The sequence below is a fragment of the Manis javanica genome, chromosome X (genome assembly GCF_040802235.1).
Source record: "Manis javanica isolate MJ-LG chromosome X, MJ_LKY, whole genome shotgun sequence".
In the NCBI taxonomy this organism is placed as follows: Eukaryota; Metazoa; Chordata; class Mammalia; order Pholidota; family Manidae; genus Manis; species Manis javanica.
This window is the reverse complement of record NC_133174.1, coordinates 117,990,690-118,017,397: the sequence shown is the minus strand read 5'-3', so window position 1 is coordinate 118,017,397 and position 26,708 is coordinate 117,990,690. Positions and strand designations below refer to the sequence as shown.

The following is a 26,708-nucleotide window of genomic DNA, read 5'->3' as shown; positions in this document are numbered from 1 at the left end:
TCTCATCTTATGAAGATTTCCTTTGTTTCCCTTCCTTCTGCTTTCTTCCCTATTTATTTTCCCTTCCTCTCCCAATCCCTATCTTGCCCCCACTGAATGTCTTCCTTTCATTTTCCATCCTGAGACAGATATAGTCTAATCTCAGTTCCCTCATTTACTAGCTGCATGTTATTGGGGTAGTTATCCTCTGTGGGCCTCAATTTCTTCTGTAAAATGGGTTTAATAAGAAAATGTCTACCTTTTAAGGTTGTCGAAATTACAACAAAGAACACGTTACATGACTCCCACAGTGTCTGGTTTATAATAAGAACTCAACATGTTCTCTCTTTCCCTGTCTTTTCATCATTTTACTTCTACTGCCCTACTCCTCAGCCCCACAGCCAAGCACGTAAAAGCCGTTGGAAGAAAGTAGCTCAAGGCCAAACAGAAAACGCTGGAGCTGGGAGGGGGCGGAGACAGTAAGGTGCACATTGCGCAAGCGCGCTCTCTCCATCAGGTTTTGGATATCAGCTGGGGAGTGGTGGGGGGAGTTAGGGTAGGGGTGGGAATTGTGGGGAAAAGGGCGTCGATTGTCCTGGCTGCCCGTCTTGCCCGGGAAAGAGGGGAGGCCTTGACCGCGCCCTCGGCTACTCAGCCGTAATCAAGGGACGCCTGGAGACCAAACTGTAAGTTCGAAAATGGCGGAGGGGGAAGAAGGAGAGGCTTTGCGGGGCGGGAGGCTGGCCCCCGGGCGGGGGCGGAGGGAGGCAGACGGCTGGGGGGACCCCGCGGCGCAACCGGGGTCGAGAGTCGGACGGACGACGCCCTGTGCTCTTTGACGGCGTGACGTGGACAGACTTCTGGTTCACTGACTCGGCTTCCTCCGGGGAATGGGCGGGCTGGTGGGTGCAAGGGAGGGAGACGCAGGGACTTCCGTTTCCTTCTTGGCTGCGGCCCGGCCGCCGAGCGGAGTTGGTATTTGCAGATTGGGGCTCGGGCCGCCCCTCCTCCACGACCCTCCCCTCCGGAGCGCTCCGGGCGCCGCGTGCCTTCGGCGCTGGCTCTGCTGGCGCGGTGGGTCCTGCTCGAGCGGGCTTCCTCCTCCCTCGTCCTCCCACCCATCGGGCCCCGGGCAGCGGGGGAGTGCCGAAGGCCTCGCCGGGGAGCCTCGCCCAGGTTCCAGGAACCGCTGGGGGAAGGCGTGGGTGTGTGGCTTCAGGCCTGCTGGCTCCTCCGTAAACCTTGTGACCCCTAAGGCAAATTGAGTCAAAGAACTTTTTTTTTTTTTTAATGCTCAAAGGGACCGCCCCCACCCCACCCCCGGATCTGATGCTTGTGGCAGGTACGGAGCTGTGTGGAGTGTGTCTGGCGAGGGCGTGCGAAGCCGAAAGAACTGGAGGTAAAGCGCTTCCGGAAGAGGAAATTAGCTAGTAATTCTTCCCAACCTTTGCTGCCCTAGTCACCTCCCCAGCGTATTCTGTGAGTAAAACAATTAAATCTAACTTTCAGTTTCATTATTTTAACTCAGTACACTTAATTGTTTTCTTTTGGGGAGGAGCGGAGTGGTTATTGGTGAAACTAAGCAACTGCCCTCTCTACCTCCAAAAAAACGTCAAAGCTTTGTGAAAACCTATCCGATTTTAATAATCTACTACTTTGTTTTTAAATAATTATGTCGCTAGTTCTGTCACAACTATACCTTGATAGTTGATGACTCATAGAAATATACTCTTGTGAGACTGGAGATTGTTAGAGTGTTTCTTCTCTTTTTTTTTTACTTAATATTTCTTACAGCCAGTTCACGAGAACAGTTACAGTCGGCCATCTTAGAATTATAACATTTTGGAGTTGGAAGGGATCTTAGTCCAACCCTGTTGTTTTACTAAAACCAAAAACTGAGGCATACGAAGATTTCGTGGCTTGGGTAAGGCCACTTGACTACTTAGACTGGAACCCAAATTGTCTAGCTCCTTGCCCACTGCTTTCTGTGCAACTGCTCCACACAGTCTCCAAGCAAGAAAATTAAATATATTCAGTTCAATGCACATTTCTGACTCGTATACTACTTCGTGCCATACAGATGTGCTACTCCTTTCAATATATTTAACATGCTTATGAAGCCAGTGCTTGAGATATTTTTTCCCTATCATTCAAAAAGTGGCCACAGTTTAGGTTAAAAGGATTTATATACACACACACACATGTATACTTGAATATACTCAGATAACTTCTTGAAGGATACACAACAAAATATTAATTGTGGTTACTTGTGGAAGGTGGAGAAGGAGAAGGTGGGGAGGCTTTTTACTGTGCACTTCACATGTGATCTAGTGCTGTTTGAATTTCTCATCATAAGTATTGATATAATTAAAAACAAATTTTAAGGATCACACACGTATCTGTATATCAATTATGTAAATGTATATCGGTGGTATATGTATATATATTTATATACATACATGTGTTTGTGTATCAGTGCTTTGTATTATAAAATCCAGTGAGGTCCATATTAGCTCAACTAGTGAAACAGGCCTGATTATTGGATGCTCATGTTTCATCTTTGGTTTTCTATTTCTCCTAATGTAAGGTGGTAATAAGAGTATATGTTAAGTTGGAAAAATGTGCTAAGGTTTTGATTATTGAATAGTGTAGCAAACCAATATTCAGGATATCAAATTTGACACTGAAAAAAATTTGAATGTAGAATCTTTGTGGATACAAATCAATAAAAAAATTGAGACTAGAAAGATCTCCGATGATTAGTAGTTCAGCTCTTTGTTTTTGAATTAATAGGTTAATTAAGACTCAAAGAAGAAAATGTTAGTTGCCCAAGGTTATGTATCTTATTAGCAGAGCTTGGACTAGTAGTCCATCCCAGTGCCACTTGTACTACATCTGTAATTTTATTGTTTTCTAGTACATTTGATGACCCCAACTAGGTGGACAAAGCAGTGCTGACTTAAAGGTCAGTCAGGCCATTTCCATAGGTAAGAATTATTGTTTAGGCAGGCCCATTTCAATAGATAAGAATTATTGTAATGTACTAGTTTGTATAGTGCTTGAAATATTTTAGTAACATAAATGGTCCCCATACATTTGGTTGTTAACATTAGTTTATTTAGATAGTCCTTTGTTTATGCTATAAATGCTTAAAGACTCCAAATACAAAGTAATGGTGTTTCTGTTTTTCTTTGCTGTGATTGATAGTCAAGTCTGGTAGCTAGTGCTAACAGGAGGGGGAAAAAAAGCTATTGTTTATAAAGTACACATTTATTGAATACCTACTGTGTGCCAGGAATTGTACCAGGTGGTAGGGTTCTTAAAATGAACTTGACAAAATAGATGTCCTAGTTTTTCTGAGGCTAAGAGATTATCATGAGCTGTCACTTCTCAACCTTTATCTCTGTTGTCTAATCTGGTAATAGTATTATAAATGTAATCTGTAGCACTGTTTAAGGTCATTGTGTGACTAGATTTAAGGAGACAAAAACAGTACTGGTAAAATAAGAAATTGATACTGAATTGAACAAATTGTATTTTCACGTCTTAGAGATTCTCTGTACTGTGGGAAGAGTCCTGGATTGGATGCCTGGGCTCTTGTCATGGCTTTGTTTCCAATTAGCTGTGGGATTGTGAGCAAGTCACTAAACCCCTTGGTGCCAAAATATTTTTAATAAATTTTTCAATATGTTTATTTCATTTAATTTGAAACCTAAAAATATTTTGAATATTTTAAACTATAAAACGAATAAGTTTATTATAGAAAATTTATGAAATTCAGAATAGTGCAAAGAGAATAAGTATAACCCACATTCTTTTGTATTTACTTACTGTTTTTCACTTAGGTACCTACTGTATGTAGTTTGTTATGATCCTTTTTCTCTCATTGAACATTCTGTATTGAACATTTTCTATGTCATAAAATCTTTTAAAATAACAGTTTTTATTTATCCTGCATATTATTCTATGCCCCAGTTCCTTTGTCTTGTAAAGTAACAGGCTTTGGCTAGTTGATTCCAAAGATTTAAAATCCATTATCGTAGTTTTTTCTAAATGTATTATCTCAGATTTTATCAAGGAAAAAAAATTGCATGAAACAATCCCAAGTCTGTTTGGAATAAATATCTCAAAAAGGACAAATTAAGAACAAGTAGAGATAAAAACCTTAATAATTTATGGTTTATACTTCTCATTTGTTTTTAAAGTTTCATGAGCTAAATACCTGATTCTAATTTGTTGGAGGTTTAAGTGATATATGTGCCATTAGTGTGTTAAAAGCTGGCCTGTTATATTTTGTAAGGTGGGTATGGAATAGGTTGAAGAGGGAGAGACTGGGCTTCTGGGTTTGAAATTCTGGGATTGTCAGAGCATGGAGGAGAGAAAATTTATGGAAGCTCAGAAGGGTTCAGTAACTTGCCCAAGGTCCAAATAGCTATTAAGTTGCAGAGGTAAAATTTGAATCCAGATTTCTCTGATTCCAGTACTCATGCTTTTTCTCTATTGCATGATGTATTTCAAAAAATGAAGTTTTCCTAAACACATTTCTTGATAGTTTTGCTTTGGTCAAAATTGACCAACTTGGTATCTTTGAATAAATTGAGAAACTAAGATGAGAAATGTTGAGAGGAAACTGCTTTTCAGGCTGAGATAACCCAACCAGCACACCTTGAGCACCTTCTACTTTGAGCTGAGCTCTAACATCAACATATTAACAGTGGTTGGCATATAGTAAGTAGGTGCCTGGAAAAAAATTGTTGATGGAATGCCTCTGTAACAAATAAATATATTAGATGAAAAAAGAAAAATCAAAACAAATGTTTGCTGGGCCACACAGAAACAATGGGACATAGAGAAGAATTTTAATCCTTTGCCACATTCCTCCCTGTATACCACTCCTAGGTTATATTACGAGGTAGTTACCTATGGTGATAGCTCTCTTCCCGAGCAGGTCGTGTATATAGATTCTGTTTATGCAGTTAAGGTGGGGAGGTCAGAGTTCCTTTCTGAGTCTTTTTGCCCCTTGATTATTTTCAACTCTGAAATAATCTGCACGTCACAATGGTACATCTTGGGTCAGTGTGCTCGCGGCCCCTGCAGTACTCACTTTGGATACTTGTGATACACTCACCATGATCTGCTTTTATAACACACACACATATATATATACAGATAAATATATGTACTTTTTTAGCTTGTAAATGGGCACTATATGCCAATAATTTATTTAGCTTTGTAGCAGTTTTCATTTATGATCCAATTATTCAACATTCTTGTAAATCATTATTTCCTGCAGAAATTATATTTAAGAAACAAGTACATTAAGACATTTAACAATTCACAGTTTTCCAGTTGTTAGCATATATGGCCTACCTCTAGATCATTATTGTGTACCTCTTCTTTTTGACTGTTATAACCTAGATTTGGCAGTTTACTGAATCGAGTATAAGTTACTTCAAGTTAATAATTATTATATATGATTTGTCCCAGCTTGACTTTCTAATGTTACCATTTATCCTTAAGTTTTATTTATTTTTACTGAGGTATAGTTGATATACAATATTATATTGGCTTCAAGTATACAACACAGTGATTTGACAATTATCTACATTATTAAATGCTCACCCCACCTAGTGTAGTTTGCTTTCTGTCGACATAAAGATGTTGCAGAACTATTGACTATATTCCCTATGATGTACTTCATCCCCATAACTAATTTATATCAGAATTGAGATTTTGTGCCTCTTTATCCCCTTCACCTATTTCACCCACCCACTTTATAACATATTTTCAGGGATATGAGACATGATGAAAAGTGAGGTTTACTTGTACAGACTGGGAATAGGTTGAACCCAGATGATCAGTCAGATTTAACTCTGAGTTAAGGCTGATTTCCTAAACTGGGCAAAGCTGGTACTACTGTGCATTCCCTGGAGTCTATAAATACTTATATGTGGTTTGAACTTTTATACTTAAATCATATAATAATTTGTTGACCTCACAGGTCTCTTACATATATATGATCATGTATTGCTATGTGATTTACTTTTTTGTGGCTCCAACTAATTTTTCAGACCTTGAATGGACAAAGAGGCTAACATTTTCTGCTGCTTCACCAGACTACCCCTTCTGCTGATAATACTAATAGTAATTTCCTTAGAGCTATATTGGTCATAATCACAGGGTTTGCTTTTTGACTCATTTACTGGCAACATGAGCTTTGATGAATAACAACTACTAAGAAACCAGTTTCCCCATATTTCAAATGAGGGCTATTATATGTTTTGTAGGTCAAATTAGATACCACATATGAAAATGTCCTAAACTGTAAAGCATGTTACATATTTTAGTTATTATCAGAGGTAACATGATAAAAAAGAGGATGAGCTGTGCAGTCACACAAGCTTTTACTTAAGTTTTGACTGTTAAAACAAATAGGATTAGAACTTTTTAGTTTCTATTTGGTATGTCTTAGTGGGTTAGAGAAAACATTTACATGTAGCTATAATGATGGAATGGAGGGCAATGAAATTAGTTGGTAGAAAGCGTTTAGAATGCATGGGCACTGATTAAATACATTATACTGTTTTAATCTGGCTTGTAGCTACTTAGGCACTGTTTCCTTTACTTTGTGTCATTTTCAAGACAAACCTACTAAATGTTTGTTAATAGGCAGCAGAGTGGCTTTCATAAAACTACGTATTTTTACCAAGGAAAAAGAAAAGTTGTTGGCTTTTCTTCAAGAATTTATTTCAGCACTTGCTTGAGATCCCAACATGATCATGGAAGAGAATACTTAATTCAGAGAACTATCTAGGGTTGGTATTACGCATGCACCAAGTCATCCATTAAAAGAACCTCAGTGTGGCACTTAATGGAACCACCTGATTATTAAATAATGCATCTTAATCACTCTGTCAGGATAAGTTATCTGAACAAGTATCAAATAGAATAAGTTCCAGTTTTATGCCAGAATCAGCTTTATGGCCTTAGTCAAACCATGTAACTTCCTTATGCTTCAGTTTCCTTATTTTTCAAATGAAAGAGTGATTTTTGTTACCTTCTTCAGCACAAATATAATCATAGTGAATAAGTTTTGTTTGTGAATATATATAAAATGTAATGATACTTTTCAGTGTACTTGATTTTGAGCTGCCCTTTTGTAAAAATTATTTTAGGGAGATTTTTGGCCAAAGATCAGGGGAGAGACGCTGTTCTTACTAGGCCCCAAATTAATTATTTTTATAAGGCAATGAGTGAACAGTTCATAATTCCAACAATAGATATCACTCAGAAACATTTTTAACAAAATCCTTTTATTTTCAACTCAAGTTAACAATAAGTAGTGATCAGGTATTACCTGTGTTTCTCAGCCCTCTCTGCTGGTGATTTATTGTCACCCAAGCAACCAAAAGGCATCTGTTTGTGGCCAGCCACTGTGGACATGACCTGATTACTGCTTCTACCCCTGGGAGTTGACCTTTATCCCTCTTTTTTTTTATTAAACATGATGATTGACACTTTTGATATCAATTTACAGTTTCTCCTTTCTCATCAGAGTGGCTCAGAGGCAGTTATATAACAGTAATATTACAAAGTAGCAAACTGGCAAAAATCTGCAGGATAGGCAGAAAGATAAGGAGCAAGGACCTACCCTTCTTTCTCCTTGTTGTAAGGTCTAAAAATTATCTACTGTGAATGAAAAGCTGAAACCTTGCAGTTCCAAACCCTGCTATTGATAGTTTACTGGGCCAGTGTATTTGCAGATGAAGAAAACATGGTCACATGACCAGTAGCCAAATAACATCCCTAGGCTTCTGGACAGAATTGTATAAGGGACCTGACTAGTCAAAAGCACAACTGCTTTTTAGATTTTGGTTAGAATCTAATATATTTGCTGGGTAAAATTGAGAAAATTAAGAAAAGCACAGAGAAAATAAAATCCAGTGCACCCACTGCCCAGAGATAAACACAATAGAATTTTGATGCATAGTTTAGCCTAAGTCTTTATATGTCCTTATTTTTTAATAATTGATACTGTACAGTGATTTTATAACCAGCTTTTTTCGCTTCAAATGTCATGAATATATATCCGTGTCCTTTAGTATTCTTCTACAGCCTGAGTTTTTAATGGTTGCCTAGTATCCACATTATCAAACTGTTGTCCTCTTTTGTTGGACATCAAGTTTTTTAGTTTTTATAAATAGCACTATATTGAACATACTTATATATACATTTTTAAAAAACATCCACGGTCATTTGCTTAGAGTTAATACTTAGAACTAGAATGGCTGATTCAAAAGGTAGCCATATATTTAAGACTTTCAGAACATATTGCCAGCTTACCCTCTAGAAAAGGTTTACCAATTTTTAGTTCCACTAGCAAAAGTACTGTTGTCCCATACCCCTCCCACTACTGAGTTTTTATTATTGGCAGTAATGGTGATCTCTGCCAAATAGGACAAAAAGATACCTTTTAAAATGTATATTTCTTCTTTTACTAATGAGATAAAACAGTTGTATGTGTTTGTTGGCCATTAGTATTTGCCATTTGAAAATTTGCCTATTTTCTATGGTGTTCATCTTTTTCTTACAGATTTGTAAATGCTTTCAAGCTTTTTCTTAAGACTATTCCTAATCAATAAACAAGGTAGATTAAAGGAGGTGGTGATAGATACATTGCTGTTTGAGACCATTTAATAATTGCGCTGAAAGCAAATAATGACACAAACAAGTTTAGACAAAAAGAGTACTCTTTTTTTATAATAGTTAAAAATTCTTAGCTTTCTAAATGTGTAGCAATGAAGGTATATAACTATAATAGAATATATTAACATTTGTGTGTTTTTTTTTGAGAGGGAATCTCTCATATTTATTGATCAAATGGTTGTTAACAACAATAAAATTCTGTATAGGGGGGTCAATGCTCAATGCACAACCATTAATCCATCTCAAGCCTAATTCTCGTCAGTCTCCAATCTTCTGAAGCAGAATGAACAAATTCTTACATGGTGAACGAATTCTTACATAGTGAATAAGTTCTTACACGGTGAACAGTACAAGGGCATTCATCACAGAAACTTTCGGTTTTGATCACGCATTATGAATTATGAACAGGTCAAATATGAATATTCGTTTGATTTTTATACTTGATTTATATGTGGATCCCACATTTCTCCCTTTATTATTATTATTATTATTATTATTATTTTTAATAAAATGCTGAAGTGGTAGGTAGATGCAAGATAAAGGTAGAAAACATAGTTTAGTGTTGTAAGAGAGCAATTGTAGATGATCAGGGTATGCCTGTAGACTATGTGCTAATCCGAGCTAGACAAGGGCCTTAAAACATCCACGGATGCAGAAGATTTCTCTCAAAACAGGGGTGGTGAGGTTCTAAGCCTCACCACTGTTGATCCCCAATTTCTCACCTGATGGCCCCCCTGCGACTGTGCCTGTCTTAACATTTGTGTTTTTAAAAATGCTCATACATGCTTGTATATTCATAGACCATCTCTGGAGAAATACACAAACCAGTAAGAGTGATTGCTTCTAGGAAGATATTGGGGAGGAAAAACTTTCCTCTACCCTTCTAGGTTTTTTTTTGGCTGGTAAATTGATGTAAGACAGATGAGCAGGAGAAGAACACCATGTTATGTACATACAGGAGCCCCGTAAGAATATGTGACCATTGAGCAGTCAGGCATTTGAGACTTATATGCCATCCTGAGCTAAGAAGAAAGGGGTAAGGTCTGCGACTTCAAAGGGTAGGATAGGAAGACAAATTATAGAAACAAGGGAAGAGTGAACATTTGGTAAGCTAATGTTTGCAGTGCCATTCAGAAGCAGTGGTACACAGAGAGGAATTTGATCTCCAGGGCTCTGTCAGTCTCACCCACCACAGCTTACCGCACCTATCCCATATCTTTTGTCATTATCTCTGGTCGTAGTTCTCTTCCTGGACCAGACTATCTATCTCAGTTCTTTTAGGCAGTTAACAGGGAGGTAAAAGTTTTTCCTGAGTCTTTTGGGCCTTGACTGACTTCAGGTCAAAGTAAACTCCATGCCCAACTAGCACATTTGGGGAAGGCTCATTCTGAACCCCTTAAGCTCCACCTTTGAAACTTCCCCAAGAAGTTTCACAGCCCAGAAGTTGAACTGGTAGATTGCTTCATCTCACTGAACCAATTCTAGTGCTGACAAATAGATCAGTTAAGTTAAATAGCTGTATCTCATTTCAGGAGACAGTGATGCAGGTGTGCTCTCAAAGTTAGGCTATGGTGTAAGCAATCAAGTTTCAAAAAAAAGAGGCATATCTTTGGAAACAAAAGAAAAACAACAGTTAATAATTGGAGCAGATTATAGTCCAAGTTTCTGAGTTCTGAAAACAGCCAATTGAGAAGATTTCTAGATGTCCAGCACAAAGCATCTGCAGACAGAGTGAGGACAGGCAGTGGCAGTCAGATAGATTTTCCTCGTTTACAGTTTGAATGTCTCTGGTGATCATTTTGAGCAGCTTACACAGCAGCTAGTGTGAAAATTGTCTGTACATGAGCTGTTACGGGTATTTCTCTGAAGTTTATATCTAGTTGTCCAGCTTTAACTTGCATGGCTTTGGGAAAAGGGCAATTTTAGTTCTCAGTGATCCCAAGTCTGAAGGGTGAAAGAAAGTTGGAAATGTTAGTTCGGAGAGCTGTATAGCCAGATATTGGAGGAAACTAGAGGAATTCAGGATCCAGTCCAGTTTACAGGTAGACTCTCAAAGACAAGTAGCACTAGAGTTTGATATCCGTAAAGGTATATTACAGAAACAATTTCTATAGTGATTCACATTTTCATCAGAGATAAGCACAGTAAGACTAATTTGCTTGCAGATGCAGTCTAGTTTCAATAAACTTGGCCTGGGTATTTACATAAGTGTAGCAAGAATAGTGATTGGCCATATAGACTCTTTTAATCTGCTTTGTTGGAACTGTTCATACAGAATCTCAGATTGTCCTTTTTAAAAGGCTCTCAGGGCTAGAAAGCCAAGCCAAGGACTTGCCATCAGACTTTGCTTGCAATACCTATAGATTTGGGTTAATTCCTCTCCTTTTGAGGTCCCCAAGATATCTTGAGTTTATCATGCCTGTCAAGAAGTGACCTTCCTTACTTATCTGATAAGGCTGTCAGGAACCCTATACAAGGTACCAGGCTGATTTTTCCAAGAGGCTCTATTGACTCCATAAAGTCAATCTGTTTCTTAAAGCTGTCTGGTTATATCTGAGTCTGTTCATGTCTCTCTCAAACATGACATTCCAGTCAAAGCCTTGGTAATATAACCAGTGTTTCCAGTTGTGTCCTGCAGAATACGAGGACAGATTCTTACTGAACTTACACAGATAACTGTATTGACATGAAAATAAGAATATGCACTAAGTTTCCAAATTCTGGAGGGATGCGGGTAGAAAAAGATAAATGTTTCAGTTGGGCTTACAAAGGTATAATTTACTGAATAGTTTATAGTCATAGCTGAAGAGGAAAGGTTTCCTTATATCTGGAAAACAAAAGATGAAAGAACCAGCAATATTTTAAACAAGAAGTCATAAAGAATTATAATCATCCTCCTTAGTTCATTTAGTCCCATATAATTAAGTTGTTCCTTATGAGTCCAGCTTTTCCATTAGTTTTGGAAATTCTTACAAGTTCAGTTTTATGACCTGAAAGTTAGCAGAAACCTGTATTCTAGAGTACTTGTCAGAGTCCTTTCCATGAATTTCTCTGAAGATGAAAAACTTGTAAGAACACTTTTGTAAAACATCAGAGTAAAACAATGACTATAAGTGATAAAAGACTTAAAAATGGTAATGGTTTAAGATCTGATGAGAGTTTATTATAAAACAAGGAGATTTGGTTATGTTTATGACATGCATTTTAATAGTAACTTGAATTACAAGTAATAACATTATACTGGGACATACCAGATCTTTATGAATTTCATATAATTTCTGGAACACTTCATTTACCCATATAATATTACCTAAGGTGGTTTATCATCACTTATTTGACAGTGCTTCCCATGGAATTTAACATACCAAATAAGCCTAGTTAGTGTAACATTTCTCTTTTTATAAAGTAAGAGAGCAAATCTTTTGAGATGTCTGAGGGCCCTGTGGAAAAAAATCTCAAAGTTAGTCTGAGGTTGAAAAGACTTTTATTTAAAATTTGATTTTCAGGAAGTTTGTCAAAAATATCAAAATGTTTTAAGACACTTAACTAAATAGGATCATGAATCATTATGAAATAATAATTATATTCTTAAAGTGACCAAAGATTTTAAGGGCAAATGCAAAAGATTATGTGGTTTGAGCAAAACCAGTCAACAACCTGAGAAAGCACAGAAAATTATTTTTAGAGAACATAAAATTTTTACTTTCTAAGTAGATTACTTAAAAAGTAAAGAGAAAACTCACAATCAGGAGCAGACGAACAGTCCAAGAAAACTTTGACTTTTAGCAGATAATAGAAATTATGTTTTAGTTTTACATAAGTACACAGTTGATATTGAAGCCTATTTTTAAAAGCTTTATAATAATTGTTTTAGCCAGCATGATTACATAAGGTAAAATTCTCTTTCTCTCTTCTCAACTTTGTATTTAATTTGTCCCTTATTTTCCCCTTTCCCATTTTGAAAAAAACAGTTTTACTTCGAGACAAATAAACTTTTTTCCCCCCTTAACAAAAATGCACCTCCATCCCTTACACCTTTTCTTACCCCAAAAAACACATCCTACTTTCCTCACACACAGAGTTGTTTCCCTCATTATTTCTAGTAGCTTTAATCACATAAACTAGAATCTTTAACCCTTAGAAATTTTAATTTCTAGTAAAAACTAAGTAGTAAGCAAGGGTGAACTGTTAGATCAGTATTCTTTTGTTTATGTTACTATTTTTTGCTTTCCTAATTTTTTAAAATTATTTTTTAATTAAAATATCATTAATATACAATCTTATATTGGTTTCAAATGTAAATCACAGTGGTTCAAGTCTCCGTGATCAACTTATATTGGGATTGCAAATTATTGTCCCCTTTTTTTCCCCCTTCCCCATCACTTCTCAGCATCTGTGAGTCTAATGCTGTTTCATTCCTTCTGTTTTGCTTTGTTTTTATACTCTACAAATAAATGAAATCGTATAGTATTTGTCTTTCTCCTCCTGGCTTTTTTCCCTGAACATAATACCCTCTAGATCCAGCCATGTTGTTGCAAATGGCAGGATTTCTTTTCTTTTTATGGCTGAATTAATACTCCATTGTGTATATGTACCACATCTTTATCCATTCATCTATTGATGGACATAGATCTGTATTCTTCTAGACTGGCAAATGTATGAATGCATTTCATAAGTCCTAGAAGCATATGCTTCTTCATAGTACAACTTTTTAACATGCCGTAAGACATTTTTACTAATATACTCAAATTTATCTTGAGTTTCTTTGCAGTACAAAGCCAAAAGTAGATAGACCTATGTTCAGTAATTAATGTTTCATTATCTTATTTGGAAATGATCTAGATAGTCAATAAATTTCCATCATTTAACTTAGTAAAACTCTTAAGTTTCAAGTTACCAAAAAGATTTTTATTGACATGTAGTTGACATACAATATTGGTTTCAGGTGTACAACCTAGTGATTGGACAATTACATACATTACTAAATGCTCACCATAATAAGTATAGTTACTATCTGTCAACATACAAAGATATTACAGTATTATTGATTATATTTCCTATACTGTACTTTCATCCTTGTAACTTACCTATTTTATAATTGGAACTTTGTACCTCTATCCCCTTCACCTATTTTGCCCCTCCCTTCCCCCTCTGTGGCAATCATCAGTCTAGTCTTTGTTGCTGCTGTTTTGCTTGCTTGTTTAAATTTTAGAAGGTATTAAGTCCACATACCATAAAATATAATTACTGCTAAAAAGCTTACGTAAAAACTCTTATCCCACTTACATCTATCTAAATGAGTTGCTCCCAATAGTTATGTGAACACTACTCACCAAAACTTTGAAAGTCAGCCATCATCCAGAGCTATTTTTCTTTTCAAATTTTGTAAGAGATATAACTTGAACTTACTTGACAAGTAAATCCAGGCAGAATAAAAGTTGTATGTCATTATTCTGTGTTGAGAACTCTGAGGACATGCTTATTTATTTATTATTATTTTAAAATGTTTTAATTAAACTATCATTGATATGCAGTCTTAATGATGGTTTCACAGAGGACTTGTTTAATTTAATTGAACCAACAAAACTTAAACTAGCTTTAATACCGAATATTTTCCAGATCAGATGAACCTGAAAAGCATTTGGGTTAGTTTTGTTACTTTTCTGAGAACTTTGGGAATACTTAATTTCAAAGCGCCTAATTTTAAGCCAACTAAATAGAGCTCTTTTACAAATTAATTTTGGCAACACCACCCTGAGGTAGAAAATGCCACACATCTATCTACAACACAATACATAGCGACAAAAACATAGCGACAGATCACAGAGATCTAAATAGTTTTAATTTTTAAATTTTAGCCATGAGTTGGGTGTAATATAAAACTCAACTAGTTTATAAAAGAACAATTGGAATGAGTTAAATTTACTTGAATAGATGCTGCTTTGGTGATATTTATGGAGAAGACTTTTTTTTATGAAGGTATTATTGATACACAATCTTATAAAGGTTTCACATGAGCAACATTGTGATTACAACATTCACCCATATTATTGAGTCCCTCCCCACACCCCACTGCAGTCACTGTCCATCAGCATAGTAAGATGCTGTACAGTCACTACGTGTCTTCTCCGTGCTGTACTGCCTTCCCCGTACACCCCTACATTATGTGCTAATCGTAATGCCCCTTAATCCCCTTCTCCCTCCCTTCCTTCCCACCCGTCCTCCCCAACCTCTTGCCTTTGGTAACTGCTAGTCCCTTCATGGAGTCTGCGAGTCTGCTGCTGTGTTGTTACACTCAGTGGAGAGGACTTTTAAGATTTGCATTTGTCTTCAACAAGTAATCTTGAGGAGGCTATAGTTTAGAGTTTGGACAGTAGAGCCTTTTTAGCAGCTTCTATTTTAAAAAGGCCTCATTCCCTTTTTTACCATTTGGTTTTAGGAATTGGGGATAGTGTAGGTTAGAGTTGACATTTACATCTCAAAGGCACAGGGAAAGAGTACAAGTTCCTCCCAGAAGGACTTTGGTTTCTTAAGGCCAATATTTACAAACCTTTTGAGATAAATATGGGAGGTCTTGAGATTAGTGAAAAGGAATAAACTTTGAATTGCCTCTAGAGTTGCATTTCTAGTTTTGTGAAGATTTGTAAGATGAAGACAGTTGCTCTCAATTCCTCAAAGAATTGGGTTGCAACTTAAATGACATAGATGGAGCCATCCATAAATCCTTTTCCAAGGACTTCAGAAGGTTTTTTCTTTCCCTCTGGGTATATAGTTTTATTTTAACTGAGGCCAAAAAAAATTCTTATCAGGCTCTGAATATCAATTTCCAATCTGGCCAGTCTCCTTCCACGGAGCTATTTTAAAAATTCTTTTAAATAAATAGCTTGTCAGTTTTTAACTGGGACAAACAGCAAACATTTTCAGTTTTTAGTGTGAGAAGCACACTCACTGGTCCAAATTCAGTAAGTGGACACGGAGACAAAGAGAACAGTGGAGCGAGGCTTTAATGATGGTCTTGCAAGATCGGGTGTCTGGTGGGCAGGCACACCTGGGGAGTTTGGCGCCAGTAATTTATCTCCTAGTGTGCGAGTCCCTCGCCTGGTTCCTCATTGGCTGAGTACTACAGGGTTCACAGTCTTCTCCAGACGTCGCCTGAGCCTGTTATATCTTTGCTTTACATATGTTATTCTTATTGGTAGGTTTAAAAAAACTCAAACAGGTATTGCCAGGCCCTTATCAATTCCCCCACCCCCACTCTCAGCCTGAGCAGCTTCCACCACGTGGCCTTTGTTAATACCTTACTGTTAAAATGTTTAAACATCCTAGTGGGAATAAGTCACATTTAGGTTTTATACTCTTGCCTAACATTAGTGCAGTATGCCTTGGTAAAGGCTGTAAAAAGCATTTTTAAAAGGGCCTTTCTGAGTGTGCAGTTCAACCGTGGACCAATTTACTTTAAGGGGAAAAGCTTTCTATCTGGCCCTGAAACAGGGGCCTTCAGCTATCATTTGTAGGAGGGTCTAGGAAAAATTCTTGTCACATGTTTCCTCTGTGAAGGGGTTGTTTTTGCTGGGGGCCATCCAGTTTGTCTGATAACTACCATGTAATCATGAATACGAAGAACACCCCTTAGCAGCCAAACAAGGTCCCTATGAGTCCTTTAAATTTGGTAGGATCCTCTGAAAGTGAAGGTAAAAGGGCTTTATAATTTAAAGGATTTGCTACTATCCCCAGGGTACATGAATTCTTTGGGTGGGGGTCTTGGATACATCTGTAAAGGACATTGCATAGGAAGTCCTACAGCCGGCACAGCCTGACTATATAGCCTAGCACAACCAGTCTAGTGTCTGAAACTTACTTGGGAGTTTCTTCTGAATTTTTTTTCTGGCTTTTAGTGTTTACCTGAGTGACCTGTCTATCTTGGACTTAGAGATCAGCTAGAGTGCTTTCTGTAAATCTTAAAGGAAAAGGAAAGCTAAAGCAGCTGGGTATTTTAAGGGATTTTTCTGGGGAATTTGGAGGATTTTAGGGGAGCTGAGGAAATTTCCTAAGGAAATGGGCTGGATTTTAAGAAGGGGACTTTATGTTGGATGGGGACTTTAGTTTTGGTTCTAAGTTATATTTCTTTCATTTTGTTAAGGGAGTCCCTAAGGCTGCCTGTTACATTTCTTCATATCCACTTTTTAATTTGGTCTTTCCATAAGTACAAATAGGGCAATTGTTTAGGATGAGAGCTCTCTAAAATTTTTTTTCAAATACAGAAGTTTTTCCAATTCAAAAGATCCATCATCTGGCCCTTGATGAGCAGGATCTAGTTATCTCATTAGTGACTCAAATCAATAACCCTTTTTATGGCACAAATCAAGGGCACAAGAAGCAACTCATAAGAGAGTACAAAGGATGCAGCCCTTACAAGATCCAGAATGTTCACAACCAAAGATAGTCTAAAAAAGTAAAGCCCTTCATTGTTACAGGTGGTAAGACTGGTGTACTGAAAACAGTGTCTCTGGTTTCCCATGAGAACATGAGATGATACCTCCAGTCACAAACCCACTAACTGACACCAGACAGGTGCCACTGTATTTGGGCTTTTCCAGCAGTAACAAAACAACAGAATTGAGAGGACAGAGCCGTTATGGACTGGGACCTCTTATGACAAACTCCCCTGAGAGCTGGCACACTCAGATGAAGAGAGTGCTGCTTGTGACTTCATGTTTTGGAATCCCAGTCTCTTCCACTGGCCACCAAGATGCACACTGGTGTGTACACCTTCCGGCGGGTGGAGACCAGAGAGAATATTTTCACTAGTCATAAAACTAAGCTCATCAATACATAGAACAAGATGAAAGGAAAATCTCATTTGGTTTTTCTTTTGGTATCATTAATATACTCTTACATGAGCAACATTGTGGTTACTCGATTCCCCCCATTATCAAGTCCCCACCACATACCCCATTACAGTCACTGTCCATCAGTGTAGTAAGATGCTATAAAATCACTACTTGTCTTCTCTGTGCTATACTGCCTTCCTGGTGCCCCCCCTTGGTTTTTCTTATATCTATGTTAGCAGATTTAGCTAAGGCTTGGGTCTCTCAGAGCCAAAATAATACCTAAATGGGACATCACCCTGGGTTGGGGATCATGTGTTGTACAGAGTACCTTGTTACATGGAAATTTTCTTGAGGTGGGAAGGTGACCTAGTGTCAATCTAACCCATTCCGTGACTAGTTTATCCTAACATGGAAGTCTTTGGGTTAGGTAGCAGCTACTATAGTAGCTCTGAAATGTTCAGCCCATACCCACTAAATTTGTGGCTTTGGCTTCCAAGATGTACCTTAGCAACAGCCTTTGCCTTATGTACACATTAACCCACAGTGAAGTTTGTCTAAATAGACAACAGTCTGGTAAGAACCCTTGACTCACTAGTCCTGAAGCTGGCTCAAGCAACAGGCTTATAGGGCCTATGCCTGCATTCTGTGGCATGGTTTCCTTCCTTATGATAAACAACACAACAGATAGAGACAGTGGAAAACAGGAAAAGGATCTCTGGGAGGAAGAGCATCAATAAATGAATAAAAGTCAAGAATACTCATAACCAGTCTTTGCCATAATTGCCATACCTAAGGAACTACTTGCACAAATATTTTCTCCTGCTAATCTAAATTTAGAAAGGGAAAAAAGGACTTTCACCACCCTCATTTCCATTGAACCCTATAGGCAGAGATGCAGGAGCCTGATGTAGTTAAGAATTTTTACCTTTTCGTGCTTGTCATGTGGTCCCAGGATCTCTCAGCTTCAGCAGCCCCAAAGAGAGCAGTGAACAGCCAGTGGAGTTCTTGCCTGGTTCTCTAACTACTGGGGAGGAAATTTTTTTGTTCTGCCCTTCTAGGTTCTTTGGTTGGTAGACTGATATAAGACAAACTAACAGGAGAAAACCTAATTACGTACATATGGGAACCCCATAAGACTATGAGACCCATAGGCAGTCAGGCAATGAGGCTTATATGCCATCCTGAGCTCAGAAGAAAGAGGTAGAGGGTCTAAAATTTCAAAGGGAAGAAAGACATTTTATTTTTTATTTCTATTTTTATTTTTTTATTAAGGTATCATTGATATACACTCTTATGAAGGTTTTACATGAAAAACATTGTGGTTACTACATTCACCCATACTATCAAGTCCCCACCCCCATACCCCATTGAAATCAGTGTCTATCATTGTACTAAGATGCCAAAGTCACTACTTGTCTTCTCTGTACTACACTGTCTTCCCCGTGACCCCCCCTACACCAAGTGTACTAATCATAACACCCCTCAATCCCTTTCTCCCACCCTCCCCACCCATCCTCCCCTAGCCCTCCCTTTTGTAACCCCTAGTCCCTTCTTGGAGTCTGTGAGTCTGCTGCTGTTTTGTTCCTTCAGTTTTGCTTCGTTGTAATACTCCGCAAATGAGTGAAATCATTTGATACTTACTTGTCTTTCTCCGCCTGGCTTATTTCACTAAGCGTAATACCCTCTAGCTCCATCCATGTTGTTGCAAGTGGTAGATTTGTTTTCTTATGGGTGAATAATATTCCATTGTGTATATGTGCCCCAACTTCTTTATCCATTCAGGAAGAAAGACATTTTATAGGAATATGTGAAGAGCAAATGTTTCGTGAATGAATGTTTGCTATGCTGTACAGAGATGATGGTATACAGAGAGGAATTTGATCCCTAGGTGCTGCCGACCTTCCGCCTAGTTACCGCACCTATCCCATATTCTTTGTAGTTATCTCTGGTCATAGTTCTCTTCCCAGACCTGGCTATCTCAGTTCTTTAAGGCAGTTAAGGGGGAGATAAAAACTTTTCTGAGTCTTTTTGGCCTTGATTGACTTGAGGTCAAAGTAATTCACATGCCAAGTGGCATTATTATAGGGAGGCATGTTCTGAATCCCTGCAAAGAGAACCAGGTTCAGGGTACTGGGGCAGAGTAAATGAATGTACCACTTGAATTGTTTGGTTATGTGTGTATTGTCTTGTTAAAAATACACATCTAAAATTAACATTCAGTGATACAGATTTGGTGAGGTTATGATGCATTCATACAGTCAAGTACTAGTCATCCATTTAAAATAGTGTTCTGTTCCAGTTAAGGATTGATGTAGTAATACGCTTATGCTAAGTTATTAAATGGAAAAAGACGTTGTAAAATGCTATGTACAAGAAATCCCCCTTAGAAATATCTGTAATGTGCATGTGCATTCTTAAAAAGTTCTTTAGAGGATAAATGTACTGAAGTGTTCACAGCCTGGGTAGAAGGATCCTTTTTTAATCCCCCTTTTAAAAAGGAAGACAGTACTTTGTATTAAAGATTGGGTTAATACTCATATTGAGATTTTTACTGCCTGCTCTGATTTTTAGCAAAGGTTTTGATCTGGGCTCTGAAGAAATATAAATAGTATTAACAATCTGTGTCATGGATCTACAGCTTAAACTGTAGATGGTTTGTTTTTGAATCAGAGACTGCTGATGAACAAGCACTGTAAATTGTCTCAAGTTCTGAACAGTTTTCACTGAAATGGAAGAGGGAATGATAGATCTTGAGCCTTTTTATGATCTTCAGTAAATTCCCAAACCTGTGTATTCTTCATGCAAAACATTCTTTTGGAGAACACAGTCCCATAATTTGTTGATGAAAAGATGAGGGAATACCTTACTGTGTGTCCATTCTGAAGGAACTATACTTGTGGAGTTAATTATTATAAATAATTTGGGAAAATTGGAGGTCTGCACTCAAATTTAAGTCTTACTGTGACTTTTCTAAAGTAAGTGTAGAACATGTAATTGATATTCCCTTTGTGTATTCTCAGTATGCCCTTTCAGGTGTTCACAGAGGTAGGCTTCGTGATCAAGCACATGCTGTATACAGCAGTATTAACAAGTTTATGTTACTGACTGAGCTTATGAGCCAAGTGTCATTAATGCCATTCAGTTATTTAAATGGCTCTAGTGCTTAATTTTAGGGAAAGAACTTTTTATTTGATTGAATGTAATTAGCTTAAAAAATGTTTTATTGACCGTTTAACTTAAAAGAAAATGTACTTCATGCTGGATCCGCCACAGAGGAAAGAAGTGATAATGATATGTTTCTGCACATAGCAAAAGAGAGTCTTAAATTTTAAATTATAATGGTGTATTTTGGTTAGAAAATACAAAATTTTTATTTTTACTATTAGAAATTTTCTGAATCCTTTAGTATTTTTGAAATGTAATTTTAGTACAGGCTTTCATCACTGAAGTATTATACTATTTGCATGGTATGCGTGTATTTCCTGTTTCATATTTACTAGGCACAATAACATTAACAGTTTTTAATACAGTGATCTCAAGAGTCATGGGGAGGTGGTGGGTGGGGTGGGGAATAACAGCAGTAGCCTAATAGAGGTGGTTCAGCATTCTGTCTTTCATGCCACATTTATTAAGTGCTACTGTGTGTCATGCATTGCTTTAGGCATTGGGTATACAAATGTGATAAGACACAGATCTTGTCAAAAAGGACCTTGATTCTAACAGCATACACATACACACACATTCACACGTGCAGAAATTACTGAATTTTGTTCTAGTACAACTTGAGTCATCTGCAAATAATGAAGAAGATAATATAGTAGGGACACAAAGAGTATTCATTCTACTAGGGTTTCAAGTGGAAGAATTAGTGGAAATGTCATAGATGAGATTCTAGAAACAACGTTTTCTGAGTTTCAAACAGACACTTTTATTTAATTACGTAATATTTGTTAGCATAATGGTACTGCAGTGGAAGCTAATAGGATTATATTGCTTCTCGATTTTTGTCATTCTTTTAACATCATTGTATTAATTTCTTAGGGCTGCCATATTAATATACCACAAACTGGCTGAAAACAACAGAAATTTTTTTTCTTACAGTTCTGGAGGCCAGAAATCTGAAATGAAGGTGTTGGCAGGGTCTGCTTTCTCTGAAGGCTCTGAGAAGAACCTGTTTCATGCTTTCTCTGAGCTTCTGGTGTTTCCATTGATCCTTGGTGTTCCTTGGCTTGTAGATGCATCGTCACTCCAGTCTCTGCTTCCATCTTCACATGGCCATCTTCCCTGTGTGTGTCTGTCTGTGTTTCTTCTTTTCTTGTAAGTACATCAGCCATACTGGATGAGGGCCCACCCTAATCACCTCTTAACTTACTGACCTCTGCAAATACCCTATTTCCAAAGAAAGTCACTTTCCCAACCGGTGGTTAGGACTTCAACATATCTTTTGGGGGAGGCACAGTTCAACCCAAAACAATCATTTAGTTCCCTTTGTACTGAGCCACATCAATATAGTTACTTAAGAAGTGCTTCTCATGATAATTGAATAAAGCCCTAGGTTGCAGGAATAATGGTAAAGTATTTGTAGTTCATTAAGTGAGTATATTGTAATTGAATGAATTTCTTCAGAAACCAGAAGAGTGAAAAGAACAGGCAGATGTAGAGGTCTGTGAGCTTGAGAGAAAAAAAAATGACCAAAGGTTTTGCCACTTACTTGTTAAGAATAGTGATTTGTTATTCAGGTACTGTTTTGACTTTTAAAATATTTAATGGGTATTCATAATTAATTTTCTGTCATGAGAGAGTTTTTTAGTTAGCTATCTTAAATTTGTATTAATCTTCAGAGTCAAAATTGCTTTCTTCAGTGTCTGATAAGCATATGAAGCTTATTGGCTTATTTTTTTCTAAGATGCTGTGATAACTGAAACTCATGATATAATGGACTAGATTGTTTTTTAAATTGCTTAAGGTAGTAAAAATTGGTTATCAAGTAGCTTTTTAAAAAATTGCTGTTAATCAGTTTTTTAGAAGTGCAGATTTTTATTAGAAGGCTTAATACTTAAATATACTAATGAGTAGTATTCTGACATATCTCACAAAGAATATTTCTCTGGGATTTTTTTTCTGTTGCTTTAACATTAGAGGTTTTTTGATTAATCAAGACTTTATTTCTTCATATCTTTTTTTGCCATTTAGAAAAGCTGTTCTTCAGAATGTAGTCATTTGATTCTTTTTTGTTTTAATAGCACACACTGTTGTAAAGGTATCCATAGTAGCCTACCATAAAATTAAAGAATAGCCTTGAGGGGGAATTATCCATAAACCATAGGGAACTTACATAGTGATATTCTTAATTTCTATATACACACATACTATAGTGCCTTTGCACATTGCATAATGATAAATACCAAAGAAATCAGGTGAAGATCAAAGTAGGCAGCCTTACTCTTAAACTTGTTCTAAGTGGATCTGAGGGAAATAAGTAGCCTAATGAAAATAATATGGATAAACTGTCAATTGTAAATACCACATCTTTCTCGTAAAGTGTAGGCAGTGTTCCTAGAATAATCCCACAAAAGAAAATCAAAATCTTTGTATAAAAGAAGTACACAAATTTGTCCTTCATATAAAAATCTTTTAATCTTAAGTGCATTTTGTATCCAAAAGAGTTCACACTACTTAAATACATTAAAAGCTTTCAAAAGCACACCAACCAACATATATATAGACACCACCCACACACACAAACAAAAGGAATAGTTTCCAGTGAGATTGGGAATGAAAGTAAGATTTAGTTAAAGGAGAGAGTCTCCTGTATTACCAGAGTCAATGAAATTAATTGCATTTTAGAACATAAATTATACCTGTTTGAAGTTAGTTTGTAAGTATAGAAGCTATGGGATGGACAGACACCAATGTGGAAAACTGTCACAGAATTTCATACGTAATTCAAGAACATAAATTAAGTGCTTCATAATTTGGAAAGAAATGCCTAAAAACAACCAATTGGTTTGATTTATTAGAAGTTAGGGAAAAAATGCATTTCAGAAAATAATTTTTAATAATTAGCAACAGAACAACATTAAGAAATAAAATACTGAGAACATGAACTGAGTGAGATTCTCACAGTACCAAAAGAGATACAATCAGACTTCAAATTAGAATTTAAGGAATGTAGTTAAAGGAAAAATTAACTGGGTTATTTGCAACAGGTTAAATATTTAACCAAAGAAATGATTTGTTCTTCTCACATAGTTGGGAAATTTAACATCTAGTTTTCTATACCAAAAGCATATAATTTCATTAGCAAAGATCCCTTTGTTTTGGTATTAAAATCACCTCTGCTCTACTAAAGTTTATACTAACAATTAGCAGTCTACTATTTTAATAACATTGAAACAGCTTTATCAAGATATAATTCACATACCATAAAATTAATTTCAACATGAACAGTTCAGTGGTTTTTAGTATATTCACAGGCAGTCATCACTACAATCTAATTTAGAATATTTTTATTACCCCAGAAAGAAACTCTATTTGTAGTTCCTCCCGGTCCCCATCCTTCCCTAGCCTTAGGCTACCACTAATCTACTTTGTTTCTATTTATTTTAATAGCAGTTTAAACTTGTACATTTTTATTCTAATGCCTATTCCAGGTCATTGACTCAGAGGTTTAAAAGCTAGCCAAATTTACAAGTCCTGTGACGATCTCACTCAGAAAACCTTCAAACAATGGCCATGATGTTATGATTGTTCCCTTAGAGTTTTTGGTCTGGAACATGTTTCAAATTGTGTTTGTGCCACTTGCTAGAAATGCTAAACTCAGTTGATTAGAAGGGATAAAATCATTCTGTCCTGACTTAAAACCACGCCAGACATTTGGTAGTAAGGACAGCTTTGGGAGTCATCTGTGGTACACCCATATCTTCAGTAATAATATCATCATCACTGTCTTCATCCTTTGGCTCAGTGTCCAGTTCAGTCAGCTGTAGATAGCCAAGAAGGCTATTAGCAGTAGATTGGCTGGAGCCTCCCCAAACCCTACTGTTCCCAACATTATTCTCTGGGTCTACTTGTCTTGCTGTCATGATGAGGTTGCAGCTGTTCGTAATTATCATGTTTATTACTTGATGAAAACTCTGCCCTGAAACTTCTATACTATTAACTCCTAACATTATCAGCCAGTATCCCTGTGCTGTGAGCCAAACCTCCTGGAACAAGCTAGGGTATAAAAATCCCTGGGACCTTCTTTAAGCCATGTGGTGTCTTCCTTAGGCTGAAACCATCCCAGTGATAGAGTCCTAGGGAATATTCAGTGTCGTGTTTGTAAAGATAAACTAACTCTACTATGCATTTCTTGGAGAATATCCACATCTGTAATAGAAGTCATGGGTCTGAAGTCTTGGTGCATACTGGTGACTGGATGTAGCTTTTTTTCTGTGGTTGACAGAACACAATACATTGGTTAAAATATTTTCCTTCATTAATGTATCCATACAAACGACTTCTGTTCTTGTCTGCTTCTGCTTCTTGTTTAAAAATCCTAAGCAGCAGATTGTCTGTAGAAACAGCTTTATTATAATTATCATTATTTATAGGTAGTAAGTCTCCCTGGGTATCTGCATAGCCTAATAAAATATCAGCATTAGGTATCTTTGGAACATTTTGCAGTCATCTGTAAAACTCCCCAAGTGTTGAAGTTTTACTCTTTGTAGTGAAAAATAGGAAATGCCAAACCTGCTTTTCACCTCTAGGATGCCAGCTGTGGTCATGCTGAGGGGGCCGGGCTGTGGCCTAAGAGACCACAGCTCGCCAGAGGCACCTACAACATAGGTGGCTTGGGTCTTTATGCTAAGCTCCACTGAGCTGCACAGGGCAGCTGGAAGCTGGGGGTTGGTGGTGCAGTAGGTGGAGATGCAACTCTGCTTTGGCAGCTCCAGGGCTCTCGTGGAAGAGGAGGAGGGAGCAACTAGCCCACCCACTTCCTTGCTATTGGCTGTCCCCTCCATGGCTGGGTTCCTGACCCAAAAGAGCAACCTGAGAGACTTAGGTAAAAATATTATTGCTTCATTATTAAAGACATTTAGGGAACAAAGATCACCTGCAATCCTGCCACCTTAACATATTTTGCCCATTTATTAAAAATTATCTTCAGTGGAACAGAATAGAGAGCCCAGATATAAACCCACACATATATGGCCAATTAATATACAATAAAAGGAGCCATGGATATACGATGGGGAAATGACAGCCTCTTCAACAACTGGTATTGGCAAAACTGGACAGCTACATGTAAGAGAATGAAACTGGATCATTGTCTTAACCCCATACACAAAAGCAAATTCGAAATGGATCAAAGACCTGAATGTAAGTCATGAAACCATAAAACTCTTAGAAGAAAACATAGGCAAAAACCTCTTGAATGTAAACACAAGCAACTTTTTCCTGAACGCATCTCCTCGGGCAAGGGAAACAAAAGCAGAAATGAACAAGTGGATGCCAACTTTACATCTCCCTGTATGGCCCTGGAAGATGACTGGTTAGCCAGAGACGGGTAAGATTCCTCAGGGGAGGAACAACCTAAGACAGGCACAGTCACAGGGAGGCCATCAGGTGAGAAATTGGGGATCAACAGAGGTGAGGCTTAGAACCTCACCCCCACCTGTTTTAAGAGAAATCTGCATCCGTGGATGTTTCGTTGCCCTTGTCTAGCTTGAATTAATACTCAGTCTATAGGCACACACCTGATCATCTACATTTGCCCTCTTACGGCACTAAACTATGTTTTCTGCCTTTATCTTGCATCTACCTACCACTTCAGCATTTTGTTAAAAAATAATAATAATAATAATAATAATAATAATAATAAGGGAGAAATGTGGGATTCACATATAAATCAAGTATAAAAATCAAACGAATACTCATAATTGACCTGATTGTTTATAGTTCATGATGTGTGATCAAAACCGAAAGTTTCTGTGATGACTGCCCTTGCACTGTTCACCATGTAAGAACTTATTCACTATGTAAGAACTTGTTCACCATGTAAAAACTTGTTCGTTATGCTTCAGAAGATTGGAGACTGTTAAGAATTAGGCTTGGGGTTGGTTAATGATTGTGCATTGAATCCCCTATACAGAATTTTATTGTTGTTAACAACCATATGATCAATAAATATGAGAGATGCCCTCTCAA

At 37.2% G+C, this 26,708-nt stretch overlaps 1 protein-coding gene and 1 pseudogene across 10 annotated transcripts in view; one reads left to right on the top strand and one right to left on the bottom strand.

Moving 5' to 3' along the window:
* Positions 1–502: 502 nt before the first annotated feature.
* Positions 503–26,708, top strand: part of XIAP (X-linked inhibitor of apoptosis) — a 58,540-nt gene continuing 32,334 nt past the window's right edge. The window contains exons 1-3 of one of the 10 annotated variants that reach the window (XM_037015367.2): positions 503–665; positions 1,280–1,458; positions 21,618–21,833. Coding sequence is in view for 3 of the 10 variants with exons in the window: in XM_073228051.1 (XP_073084152.1) it covers positions 870–1,053; positions 1,280–1,378 (283 nt within the window). In the remaining 7 variants the exon portion in view is untranslated. Of the gene's footprint in view, positions 666–847; positions 1,054–1,279; positions 1,459–2,896; positions 2,967–21,617; positions 21,834–26,708 lie in introns of those variants that run through there. The other 9 variants (XM_037015361.2, XM_037015356.2, XM_037015343.2 and 6 more) reach the window with 9 other exon arrangements.
* Positions 23,852–25,774, bottom strand: LOC108391116 (partitioning defective 6 homolog beta pseudogene; annotated as a pseudogene).